The following is a 12,664-nucleotide window of genomic DNA, read 5'->3' as shown; positions in this document are numbered from 1 at the left end:
AGATAATGTCAGTGAGGAACAGTCCTACTACCTTCCTCATCTTACAACTTTATCTTTTCCGCCAAAGGAGAAAATGCATCACAGAAGGAAAAACCTAAAGATCATAGACAACCTTAAATACAGCTTCCCACCACAATCCTGGGCCTAACAACCCCAGATTAGTCAAAGCACCCTTTACAAATGTTAGTGCAAACATTCTGTGGTCAAAGAGGGCAGCATGAGTTGTTAAAGGCCCATTTTCCAAGACGTTATCAGCAACATCAACTCCCAAGCTCACACTGGTGGTGACAACCAACTCGCAGGGGCAAACAGCAATGCTTCAGTAGATTACACAATTCTCAGCGGGGTGGTCGGGTGTCCATGCAAAGGGTGAGTGCCTTGAGGTGACTGGAGAGACCTCCTGGCCTTGTCAGCAGGGGAGTGGTTCTCTTCACACCTTTGCGCCATCCACACTCACTGCACAGACCCCAGCATATCTGTATATGTGTATATGCATGTGTGTGCATCTGTGAGTGTGTGTGAGTCTGTAATGTTTTTATGTGTTACATATCTCTGCGTGTGGGGTGTATATTTGTATCTAAGGGTATATAGGCATATGTGTGTATTATGTATGTTGGATATGCATAAATGTATGCTGTGTGTATGTGTATTTGTGTGCATGTGTGTGAAGGATGTGTGTGTATGTAGAGGGTGCATGTCGCATTTTGTGTATTATATTGTGTGTGTGTCTGTATGTTATGTGTATATGTGTGAGTGCACGGACTGGGGAGGGGTGCTCTCCCAAGTCAGGTGCGCAGTGGGACGGGAGGGAGTGATGTGGTTCCCTCAGCTCCCAGCACGGCCGTCAGGGAAGCCCAGGCAGAGGGCAGCGCGGTCAGCGGACACCCAGCATGGCCGTCAGGGAAGCCCAGGGCGGAGGGCAGCGCGGTCAGCGGACACCCAGCATGGCCGTCAGGGAAGCCCAGGCAGAGGGCAGCGCGGTCAGCGGACACCCAGCACGGCCGTCAGGGAAGCTCAGGGCGGAGGGCAGGGTGGTCAGTGAGTGGGCGGCTGGCCAAGCAGGCCGAGGGCTGCGGGGAGATGCGCGGCCACGGTTCGCCCCGAGGGGTGCCGAGGACCTCGGGAGCCGGCGATGACCCGTCCTGCAGCAGGACAGCTGCTGGGACGCAACCTCGCTGTCGGGTGCCCGGCCGAGCGGGAGCCAGCCGGAAGCCAGGCGGCGGAACGACCGGAAGGGGCGGGCCAGGAAATCCGCTTCCGGCGTGTGGACAGGATGGCGGCAGCGCTGGGCAGGAAGGTGCGGCGCGCGGGCCGCTGCGGGCCGCTGCGGGCGGGGCGGCTTGCGGGGCCGGCGGGCCGGACTGACGCTGTGGTGCTTGGCTTCTGCAGGTCCTGGCCCTGGCCGCCGTGGCCGGGCGCCCGCAGGCTGCCCGGCTGCACAGCCCGCCCGCCGGCCCCGAGGACGTCCGCGGCTCGCTGCTGGCCATGGGCTTCCGCGAGGCTGGCGTGCGCCAGCTGCTCCGCCTGCAGCCAGGCGCCGGCCGGCGGCTGCTGGACGTGCTGGCCGAGCTGCTGCTGCTGGGCCTGCGTCCCGAGCCCGTGTGCGCGGCCGTGCGGAGGAGGCCCTGCCTGCTGGAGCTGCCCGTGGCGCGCGTGCGGCAGCGCTGCGCCTACCTGCGCCGGCTCGGGCTGGCAGAAGGTACCGGGCCGCGAGGGAGGGAGGAGGGCGTGTCAGGCTCACGGATTCCCGGGTGGACGTGGGCCGTGCTCGGTTGCTGCTTTCCCAGGCACCCTGGCAGGGAGCTGGTGGGAAGAGGCGCCCGAATGGGATGCTGGCACTGCGGGTGGCACCGGCCGGGTACTGCGACCACCAGCCTGGTTCTCTCAGCTCCCCACAGCAGGTCACACACCTCGGGGCTCGGCGGTGTCGGGGTAGGGAGCCAAGGCGCCAGGCTCTCACTGCACCGAGGAGGGGAGGAGTTCAGGCTGCCTCCGGGCCTCCTGGGAGAGCCTTGAAAGGGTGTTGTCTAATCACTGGACCCGTTAAAGTTTTCGTTCTAGTTGAGGTGGGCGTTTCATGCAGTGTTGGTAGGAAGCCTCGCCCCAGCGGGCAGCGTCGCAGTGCACAGGGTCTCGGAGCGGGGCCTCTTTCCCGCAGGGTGCCCTAGTTTGGGTCAAATGCAGACTTACCTGGCGCGAGGCTGTGCACAGCGGAGGTGCTTGGAGAGTGTTGTTGCTCTTTCCCGTGGCTCCCATGGGCTACTCTCCAGTCGGGGCAGACCCCAGGCTCAGCGTGTAGGGTGTGGCTGTTCCCATGACTGTTGTCGACAGTGGAAGCCTGGAGCAGGAAGGAAGGGAAGCCAGGGAAAGGCCAGGGTGTAGGGACGGCTGGGTGGGGGCCTGAGGCGGAGGGGAGATGGTTATTTCCTGGTACTTCTCAGAAGACTCATCTGCGATTGGCACTTGTTCATTTTTGAAATGCTGACTTAACATGGGTACAGCGATCCCTTGGGGTTCTGGAATATTCTGAGATTTGTCCTTGCCTGCTTGCATCTCCAGGGAAGCTGGAGAGGGTCCTTCGCTGCTGCCCAGAGGTCTTCACCATGCGCCAGCAGCACCTGGAGCGTGTTGTCGGCGTCCTTAGGGACAAGTGCCTTTTCACGACCCAGCAGGTAGCTGAGATCCTGTACAGGTGTCCCCAAGTTCTTCAGGAGGATCCTGATGAACTGGAATACAAGTTCCAGGTAAGAATGACGGAGGGTTGCTGAAGGCAGCTGTGGGTGGCCGGGTCGGGAGCCTGGGGCGGCTCCTGCTCCCGCGGATGGTCCAGGTCTCTGTGTTGTCTGCACATCCAGATGGAAGTGGGTGACCTCTTTGTGGTCTAGATGCAGGTGGGGAATTACACGCGCAGTCTGCGGTTCTGAAGTAGCAGACGCCTTCCTGCCTTGACTGACAGCTGATCTACTCAGCAGCAATCATGCTAACTTGTGCGTCAGATATTTTCTGAAATTTTTTCCTTGTTTCCAAACTCAAAAATTTTCTTGCCCCATATGAAGAAAAACAGACCCCAGCCCTGCTGTTCCTTCATGCTCTCCTGTGTTTTCATAAGATGAGCAGAGATGCTCTGAGAGCTGCCAGCCCTCCCGTCGGGGCTGCACTGGCACTGGTGCCCCACCAGGCTCTGTGAGTGGTTAGATGCCCTAGGAGCTGCCAGCCCTCCTGTCGGGGCTGCACTGGCACGGTGCTGTGATCAGGCAGGCAGCACTTGTTTTAGGCTGTGGTGGGTGGTTTTCGGGGTTTTCAGGGTCTGCTGCTGGCCCCTGAGCCGCTTGTGCTTGCAGTACGCGTACTTCAGGATGGGGGTGAAGCATGTGGACGTGGTGAGGACTGAGTTCCTGCGACACCCAGTCACCAGGATCCGGCAGAGACACGTGTTCCTTGAGCGCCTGGGACGCTACCAGACCCCTGATAAGAAGGGGCAGACGCAGATCCCCAACCCGCTGCTCAGGAGCGTCCTTGGTGCACCAGAGGCCGAGTTCTTGTCCCGCATCGCTTGTTGTTCTCCTGAGGAGTTCGAGGTGTTCAAGAAACTCCTGGCTCGGGAGGAGGAGGAGAAACCTGAGTGCGGGCCGGTGGAGGAGCAGGAGGAAGAGGAGGAGCCAGAGCAGCAGTGATAGAAGAATGCACTCGTGTTCGGGCGCTCCACTTGGATCCCGTCAGGTATTTTTAAGTCTGAAGCTAACCCTTTGACGAAAAGGTGGCAGATGACCTGAGGAGAAGGTGCGTTAGTGTGAACTGTGGGCAGGGTTCTGGGGGGTGGTGTGCGCATCCCCCATAATAAAAGACACTGCCTGGAGCATCCATGCTGGGCTTGGTTTCATTTTCCCCCTGCTGAAGTACTTCTGTGAACCGGAGGGGTGGATTCTAGCTCAAGATGGAGCCTGCCCTTGTTTCTCGCGATAAAGATGCCATGGTGGATTTCATATGTCACAGTCGTCACTTAACAGAAACAAGTAGATTCTCTACAGAAATACTTGGGATTTTAACCCAGAAATATCTTGGAGGGTAGGCCCTTCCTGTCGGGGCAGGTGATTTCTGTGCCACCTGCTGGACAGGCCTGAGCTATCTATCCCTGTCCAGCTAGATGCAGGCTGACAGCTGTCCACTTTGTGAGTTCCCTGAAGGCCAGAGAACACAAGCTCCTGGGCAGGCTGCGGGCCAGGGAGGGCTCCTCAGTCCCCGGGCGTGGCCCCCACCTAGGCACCCAGCAAGAGTGCAGAGCTGTAGGAAGTGCTAGGAGTGGGCAGAGAGGAAGGTGGTGTGGGAGGCCTGACTACGACCCCAATGTTATGAGCTCTCTGTGGGGCCTTGAACAGATATGTCCTAGAATGTTCTAGTCACCGTGGACAGGGTTCCCCTCCCATCTGGTGAGCAGCGGTCAGGGATACTGTCAGATCTGCCTCAATGCCAGTAAGAGGGGTGCAGCCAGTCATGACTGCATGTGAGCCACATCAGGTGACAGGGGGCTCTTGTATCCTGTGTGTTTAGGAGGTTCCTGCCTGGGCGCCCCTCAGGAGGGCTGAGTGGGAGCTTGGGGCAGCTGTTGGGGGGCCCTCCCAGTCATCAGTGACAGCAGCGGGAGGAGCTGGCAGTCAGAGAGGTACCCAGGTTGGTGGACCCTGGGTTGCTGGAGTCCAGCTCCAGCTGAGTTCGGAGCTCGGGAAGGGTGTGTGGAGTCGGCAATAAAGAAAGACACGGACACTGACACTTGGTGCGTTCTCACCACAGCCCAAGAAAAAGCTGTCCTTTTTATTTACTCGGACACCTCACAAGCTTCTGCACAAGCAACTAATTGTTCTATTTTTACTTCAAGACTAAGGGGGCATGTACAGACATTCGGTCATTCTGTCTGCGCTTCAGGGCTAAGCAGGTGTCCCTAAAGATAATTCTGCAAAATACTGTATTCTTACTCTTCAAAGCAAGCCATTATTCATTCTTCAACAGTAGCCATGGAGTGACAGCCAGGACTCCAAGGCCAAGGCACATGCGATCACCTGCTAATCAGTAGTACATTCCTACCACATTTCTACTTCTACAATTTGCCCATTATTTAATGGGAAAATAAGTTACAAGGGAAAAAACCTAAAATCCAAAACAGAAATTTCAAATGTTAAATCCCCCTACAACTATAGACTCTACAACCCCATAAACAATGAAACAATAATCAAAAGCATTTTTCGTTAGTAAAAGCATCCTTAATTTCTCTAGCTAAAAATTATAAAAGCGGCTAAAACAGTTACATTTTCTATGCTCCAAAAAATTGCAAAGACAGGCTAGCCTTTGAGATGACAATAACTATATTTATTGCCATAGCAGTTTCAGCTCTCACTCACGTCACTTCCATTACTTTGTAAAATTCTTATTAAGCCATTTCCCAGAAGGCACGCTATATGTCTAGGCCCGATTTCAGGGCAATGGGTAGGCACGCAATAAGGTATGCAGAAATGGCATGGGTTTAATTGTACTCCTGTGCGCAGTTAAAGGCCCACTCACCAAGACATTATCAGTAACATTAACTCTCAAGCTCATATTACTTGCCAAGCCATCTCACAGCGGCAAACAATGCCTCAATAGGTTACAGGATTCTTAGTGGGGTGCTTGAGTGTCCATGCAAAAGGGTGGTGAGACTGCATCAAGGTGGTCAGAGAGAAATCCGCCGGGCCCTGCCAAACAGCTGGAAGCTCCCCCGGGCCCTGCCAAGCAGGGGAGCTGTTCTCTTCACACCTTCGTGCCATCCACACCTACTGCACGGACCCCAGCACTGGGTGGGGCTGTGTGTCCTGGAGGAGGGAGGCGTCTTGGCCATCTGCCCTGGCCATGGGCCAGGCTGCAAGTGACTAGGTTGTTGCTATGTGCTGGTGTTGTTACACGTCACTGTGCTGTGAGCCCCCTAGGCAGAGTCTGCGCCTGTGCCTGGTTCACCCCAGCCCCTTGGGGCTTATGCTGGCTCTTCTGGGACAGGCAGGGAGCTGGCTGTGGTCCCAGCCGCGTGCTGCCGCTCTCTGGCCTCTCCCTGCACTGGGTCTGGGTAGTTGGAAGGCAGGCACCGTCAGGAAGCGTGGGTGGCACCTTGGGATGTTGGACAGTGAGCTCAGCTTCCCTCCACATGGGAGACTTTTCTGATGTGTAGTTTAGGAGACTCAAAGACACGTGGTCACAGCATTGTGAGGAGGACTCGGCTAACCTCAGGGAGCACTTGACCACTGGCCTGTGGAAGGAGGGGTGTCCGTGGGGGTGGCGGCGCCACAGCTCTCAGATATGCAGCGACAGTGTACCTGTGGTGGCAGGCTCCCTGCATCCGTGTGTGAGACCCTTGGAGCTCTGTCCCCTGTTCTCGGGGTTCTCAGAGATGTTCTCTCTGAAGATGACAAACTGCATAACACAGAGATGTATGCACACAGAACTTTAATCAAAATAGACTAACTCTTTGGGGAATGTCCACCTAGAGAGGATGCCCTCCACAATGTCAGGTGCAGCCACTCGGGGTTCCGCTCGGCCTGTGAGGCTGTGACTGGCTTCTTGTGACTTGCCTGGAGGGTACACACTGAACTGTGCACCCCGTCACAGAATCCCACCCCCAGCTCTGCCGCAGTCAGACTTGTCAGGAGCCCTTGCCGCTTGCTGCAGGGGCCTCAGAGGCCTTGGTCCACTGGCCCTTGGTGGGCATGTGTCCACACACAGCTTCCTTCTTGTGGAGAGCAGAGCCTCACCGGGCACAACCACACGCATCCACTCCTGGGACTTGGTGGTGGCCATGGCTGTGGCCATACTGCAAAAGCAGTCAGGCCATTTCACAGAGACTGGTCTGCAGGGTCCAGGGTGTTCACTGTCCAGCCCTCTACAAAAAAGCTGCTGAGCCCCGGGGCATCAAAAAGGAGCTCAGCTTCTCCAAGTGGTCCCCGTGGGGGTGGCCAGAACACGTAGGCAAGGGGAGTGGGGCCGGAAGGCTGTCCTGTCCACGTTATCTCTCGGGGCCTCTGCTCTGCAGCCCACGGGCTTTCTGAGAGCTGTGGTGGCCTCCTGAGTGTCACTGGACCCACGGGCCATGGGGCCTGTGGGAGATCCCAAGGTGGGCTGGTGAGGCTGTGAGCCTGGCAGGCTGCACAAGGATGGCAGGAGAGGCTGCCTGGGGGCTGGCTGTAGCCGGACCCTCGCTGCCTGAGGTGTCCTCTCTGACCCAGTGTGTAGAGCCCATCTTCTGGGGCTGCAGGCACCTGGAGGTTGGAGCGACGAGAGCATCCCAAGGCCTTCGAGGGAGACAGGGAAGCCTGGGACAGTGGCGGCCATCACCACCACCTCCTGTCCTACCCTTGCCCCCTGGGGCATTTGTTGCTCTAAGCAGAGGGAGGATTGCAGTGAGTCCTGCGTGGGCCAGTGCCCGCACCCCCTAGCCCCATGCTGAGAGCTCGGACCCTGCCCCCACTTCCCCTGAAAGCGCTTTGCTTCTAGTGGTCTTTGAGGTAACAGAATGATACTTCTGCTTCCTTTTCTTGGGGTTCCCGTGTCCTGTGGGCGTGTGGTGAGGACTTGGGGTTCCCGTGTCCTGTGGGCGTGTGGTGAGGACTTGGGGTTCCCGTGTCCTGTGGATCTCCTAGTGAGGGACGTCAGCCTGTGTACCTGCCTGCCTCCCCGTGCCTCGCCCCCTTGCGGCCATGCCTGTGTTTGCTGCTGATGGACCAGGGCCTCTGCAGGTGGCCTGAAGTCTGACAAGCAGCACCCCCGGAGCCCGTGCAGTGGGCCCTAATGCAGCTGCCCTTGGAGGCCTGACAGGGGACATACCTTAAGGTGCCTTCAGTGTTTGTGCCTTTGTTTTCTGAAATGGAGATGGTGGGTTAATGAGAGACCTGCACACCTTTGACCTTGAACCTTACTGCCCCCTCTGCCCAGACTGCTGCCCCGCTGTCTGGGTGAGCTCACACACACACATGCACACACGAGGCCAGCGTGAGCACCAGTCCTGTGCTTCCTGACTGGGTGCGCTCACACCACACGTGTACACATATGCACACAGTTGCTTAGCCAAGTAGGGCCACTTCTGTGAGCAGACGCCTGGCTTGCCTGAAGGCCTGCAGCCCCCACAGCCCTGCCCAGGGTGACCTGGCCCATTACCCTGCAGACTGCATGCAGGAGGCAGCGGCCCCGTCGCCGGCGCGGCACCTGGCTGTGGTCTGCGTGCGGTTTGTGCTCGCGCATCTCTCCTGGAAGCAGATGTCGTGGTGCACCTTGTAGACTCTCTTGTACCTGCAGGCACAGGAGGCACACAGCTGTCCCAGAGCTCAGGGAGGCGGCAGTGCCGAGGACAAGGCCCTTCTCTTTCTGAGGGTGCAGGAAGGTCATGTGCACACGGCCGCCCAGCCCAGTGTCCTGGGGCAGGGACAGTGTCCCTCCTGTGTGGGCTGTGAGTGTCTGTGAGGTCAGCAGACAGGGCCACCTCAGTATAGGCTGCTTGGACGCTCAATGAAGGATGCGGCAGGAGCTGGGTGAGCAGCCAGACAACAGGCCGTGACTGATTCGGATACTGGGAAGCAGCCGAGGGGAGCTGGAGGTCACCCCAGGGAAGGGGCCAAGTGAAGAAGGCCCTTGCAGTAACTGGCTCTGTCACAGAGACCCCAGAAGGTTCAGGCATGGAAGTGATGGGATTAATTCCAAGGCTGGGCTGCCTGAAGGCTGCCCTGAACATGCTGAGAAGGACTCACTGCACACGAAACTCTGTCTCACTGGGAAGAATGCTTGAGTACCTAAAAATCCATTGCTTCAGCACTGCAAAAGGCTGTCCAGCATCCCACTAAACGTAGGACATTTACAGATTCACCATGCAGAACAGAGTAACACGGGCCCCATATCCTGGAGAACCAGCTGTGACAGTGACGGCAGGCGTTTCTATCGGAGTTTAGGTCACTGACCTAAACAGTGGTAACTGTGACGTAGAGAGATGGCAGACCCACGGGAGAATTGTGCGGGTGTGCAGTGGGAGTGGGGCGCATGGTCAGGTTGTGCCGCTCTGCACAGGAAAGGTGAATGACCTGGAACACATTGCCAGAGAAGTTTCCAAAAACGAAAGCGTGAGTAGAGTGAGCAGCGAGCCGTGTCCTGTGGGGCTGGAGTGCCCGAAGGAGAATACGCAGGGACGCACACTGTGAGTGGGATGCAGCGAGGTCCACGTTCCCCAGGTGTGAACTAAGCCAGAGCCAAGAAGTGAGTGAGTGCCAGAGAATATAAAGAGCTACAGGCATGCGGAACACAGCAGGACAGGAAAGAGAAGGGTGGATGGCCTGGGGTGGGGGAAACGGACAGAAGCAGGAGGGACGTGGCCCACTAGGACGCAGACCAGGAAGCGGGAGGGGCTGAAGGCAGAGGATGGGGGGGCACTCTGTGTCATCTGCTTTGAGCTGATGCAGTGGGTGAAGCTGCCACACGGGAATGCCCCCTTGAGTCCCAGCCGCTCTGCCTGTGAGCAGCTTCCTGCTCCTGCACTCTGGGCTGCAGGGGAGGTGTGGGTGGGGCTCAGGCCTCAGCCCTGGCTGCTGCAGACGGGACTGGAAGGCCTGTCATTCTCACCCTTCAAGTAGGTGAAGGTAAAGAAATGAACTGCTGCTGCCTGGACCCCACACCGGGCAGCCGGTCAAGTTGTGGCCGCTGTGCTTCTGACCCACTTTACTGCTCATGCTCCTGAGAAGGCCATGGAAGGGCCTTCTCAGTGCACCTGCCTGGGAGGCCCGGATGGGGTGCCTGGGAGACCCGGATGGGGTGCCTGGCCCAGGCCTGGCTCTGCAGGCCTACAGAGGAAGCCAGCAGCTGGAAGATGCTTCCTCTGTTACTCTGCCTCTTGAAGGAGTGAATGGATTTATAACATTAAGTTTTATTTGCTTATTTTATTAAAAGATTTATTTGTCTTTATTGGAAGGTCAGATATGCAAGAGAGGAGGAGAGAAAGAGGAAGATCTGTTGATTCACTCCCCAAGTGGCTACAACACCTGGAGTTGCGCCGATCTGAAGCCAGGAGCCCGGAGCCTCTTCTAGGTCTCTCATGCAGATGCAGATCCCAAGGCTTTGGACCGTTCTTGATTGCTTTCCCAGGCCACAAGCAGGGAGCTGGATGGGAAGTGGAGCTGCTGGGATTAGAACCTATGCCCATGTGAGATCCCGGTGCGTTCAAGGCGAGGACTTTAGCTGCTAGGCCACGCTGCCGGGCCCCACTGAAAATATTTTTGAAGACTTGTTATTGGGCCCGGCACAGTAGCCTAGTGGCTATAGTCCTCATCTTGCACGCACAGGATCCCTTATGAGCGCCTGTTCATGTCCCGGCAGCTCCATTTCCCATCCAGCTCCCTGCGTGTGGCCTGGGAAAGCAGTTGAGGATGGTCCAAAGCCTTGGGACCCTGCACCCGTGTGGGAGACCTGGAGGAAGTTCCTGGCTCCTGGCTTCGAATTGGCACAGCACCAGCCATTGCACTCACTTGGGGAGTGAATCATCAGACAGAAGATCTTCCTCTCTGTCTCTCCTCCTCTCTATATATCTGAATTTGTAATAAAAATAAATAAATCTTAAAAAACTATTTTCAGTGTAAAAATTTTGAAATCTATGCTTTAATTGAAAGGCAGATTTTACAGAGGAGGGACAGATTCACTGGTTTACTTCCCAGGTCTCGACAGCTGGAGCTGAGCCCTCCCAGGTCTCCCTCGTGGGTGCAGGCTCCCAAGGACTTGGGCCATCCTCTGCTGATTGCCCAGGCCATGAGCAGGGAGCTGGATGGCAAGCGGAGCAGCTGGGACACAAACGGGCGCCCATATGAGATGGGAGCTCCTCAGGCACCAGCCCCCATACACAGGTTGTTTTTTTTGTTTGTTTTGTTTTTTGTAATATGTATTTCCTGTGAGTTGTTAAAGAACCCCATATAGTTAGTCAATGAATTGTGGGGATAAAATGGAATCCTAAAGTATAATTCAAAATTGGGAAAAGTGGAGAGGAGTAGATAGGACAGACTGAGCAGAGCCACATCGGGGCGCTCAGCGCTGTCCAGCCTGGGTAAGAAGGCCGACGGGCAAAGGGCTGCAGCGGGGAGAGCTTCCATGCACCTGGCACTCAGCGCAGGTACCGCCATGGCCTGCACCGTGGCAAGCCGTGATGCGAACGGCCGCTGTGCAGGGCAGGAGCAAACCTGGCTTCCCACCCCACAGCTCTGAGGGCGTCCGAAGTCTGGAAGCCAGGCCCTTAGTAGCTCCCACTTGGAGGAGAGGAACAGCCCTGTCCTGGGGTGCCCGGCCCTGTGGACGCCCTACACCACTTCTGCTTGCTCACTCAGCTCCAGCCCTGCTGGCCCCAGGCTGATCCACGGCCTTGGTATTGGGTACTAAGATATGGAATGTTCTTCCCTCAGGCACCCTTCCTTCACAATGTGCCCTGTGTCCCCTTGATCCTCCAGTGCTGGCCTGCCTTCCCCGGTCTCCTTCCTGGCTGTGCCGCCAGGCAAAGCGCTGCCCACTGCAGGGCTGACTGGAGTCAGCAAGAGCTCCAGGACAAACTGATTTCTTGCAAATGGGGAAACTAAAGCAGGAGTGATTACAGTTAGCCCAAGCACTCATGGCAGAGCTGTTTATCCAGGGTCCCCAGAAGAGAGAGGAAGGTAATGTGGGATCTGTCAAGCCCCAGACCTCAGGGTGGGCCAGAAGTGCTCCAGGGATGCGGAGGGCAGGCAGCAGGCCCAGGCCCCGCGTGGGTGGCTCCTGAGGCATATGACTCCCCTCCCCAGCTCCAGAGAGGGACCACTTACACGTGATGACAGATGCCTCCCTCCCAGACCGGAACTGACTTGGTCTCTGAGAAGAGCCGGGTGCAGGGCCGGGGCACCTTCCTGCAGGCTGTGCACAGAGAGGGCGCTCGCGGCTGCTCCTAGCCAGGTCCTCAGGAGCAGGGCTTGGGGAGCCTGTGGTCCCCAGGGCTGTCCTTCGTGTGTCCCGCTCCTTCCTCCCCACTCCTTCCCTCCTGCCACATAGGTGCCACATTGCCCACTGCCACCTATAATGGGCCGAGAAAGACAGGCGAGGCTCCGAGCCGACGCTCTTGCAGCTCTACCTGGTCCCACATTGTCCCATGGCCAGATTGCATTGGGACAGGGCCTAGGGCAAGCCTTGAATAGTAGCTGGTCCCAATGTACTGAGCTCAGCACCCCTGACCCCTGGTCTTACCCAGCTCTCGGCACCCCTGACCCTGGTCTCACTCACCCAGCTCACAGTGTCTGCCCTTGAACCCTGGTGCACAGTCACAGCTGTAAGTTTCAGCACCTGGCACACAGGTCCCTCCGTTGTGACAAGGGTTTTCTGAGCAGTTCCTGGGGGTGTCTGGAAATGGAGGCCACAGGACATTAGTTGCTGGGTCCTGGGGAACCTGCTGTCTCTCCGCAGCAGCACCTCACATGCCATCAGGGGGCAGGCTCACCCCTTCCCCCCACACGCTGTCAGGGGGCAGGCTCACCCCTTCCCCCCACACGCTGTCAGGAAGCAAGCCTGCTCTTATCTGCAAGTCTTGGACCCTTATTGTTTCTTTCACTTAGTTTTTTTTGTCAAGATAACTGCAGTCATTTTGGACTTCAGAACATTGAAGAGA

The 12,664-nt window shown here is 57.2% G+C and overlaps 2 protein-coding genes across 2 annotated transcripts in view; one reads left to right on the top strand and one right to left on the bottom strand.

The window, feature by feature from the left end:
- Positions 1–1,211: 1,211 nt before the first annotated feature.
- Positions 1,212–3,856, top strand: MTERF4 (mitochondrial transcription termination factor 4). The gene is made up of 4 exons (XM_058664276.1): positions 1,212–1,297; positions 1,390–1,699; positions 2,560–2,744; positions 3,342–3,856. Exons 1-4 carry the CDS (start codon positions 1,274–1,276, stop codon positions 3,672–3,674), a joined length of 852 nt encoding a protein of 283 aa, XP_058520259.1. The 5' UTR covers positions 1,212–1,273; the 3' UTR covers positions 3,675–3,856.
- Positions 3,857–7,845: 3,989 nt separating this feature from the next.
- SNED1 (sushi, nidogen and EGF like domains 1) overlaps positions 7,846–12,664 on the bottom strand; it is a 43,068-nt gene continuing 38,249 nt past the window's right edge. The window contains exons 28-31 of the mRNA XM_058665216.1: positions 12,283–12,399; positions 11,832–11,919; positions 8,170–8,301; positions 7,846–7,873 (exon numbers count right to left, since the gene is read on the bottom strand). Coding sequence (XP_058521199.1) covers positions 7,852–7,873; positions 8,170–8,301; positions 11,832–11,919; positions 12,283–12,399 — 359 coding nt within the window. The 3' untranslated portion in view covers positions 7,846–7,851. The remainder of the gene's footprint in view (positions 7,874–8,169; positions 8,302–11,831; positions 11,920–12,282; positions 12,400–12,664) is intronic.

The sequence above is a fragment of the Ochotona princeps genome, chromosome 5 (genome assembly GCF_030435755.1).
Source record: "Ochotona princeps isolate mOchPri1 chromosome 5, mOchPri1.hap1, whole genome shotgun sequence".
Classification (NCBI taxonomy): Eukaryota; Metazoa; Chordata; class Mammalia; order Lagomorpha; family Ochotonidae; genus Ochotona; species Ochotona princeps.
Note: the sequence above shows the minus strand (reverse complement) of the source record. Positions and strands in the feature narration are given on the sequence as shown.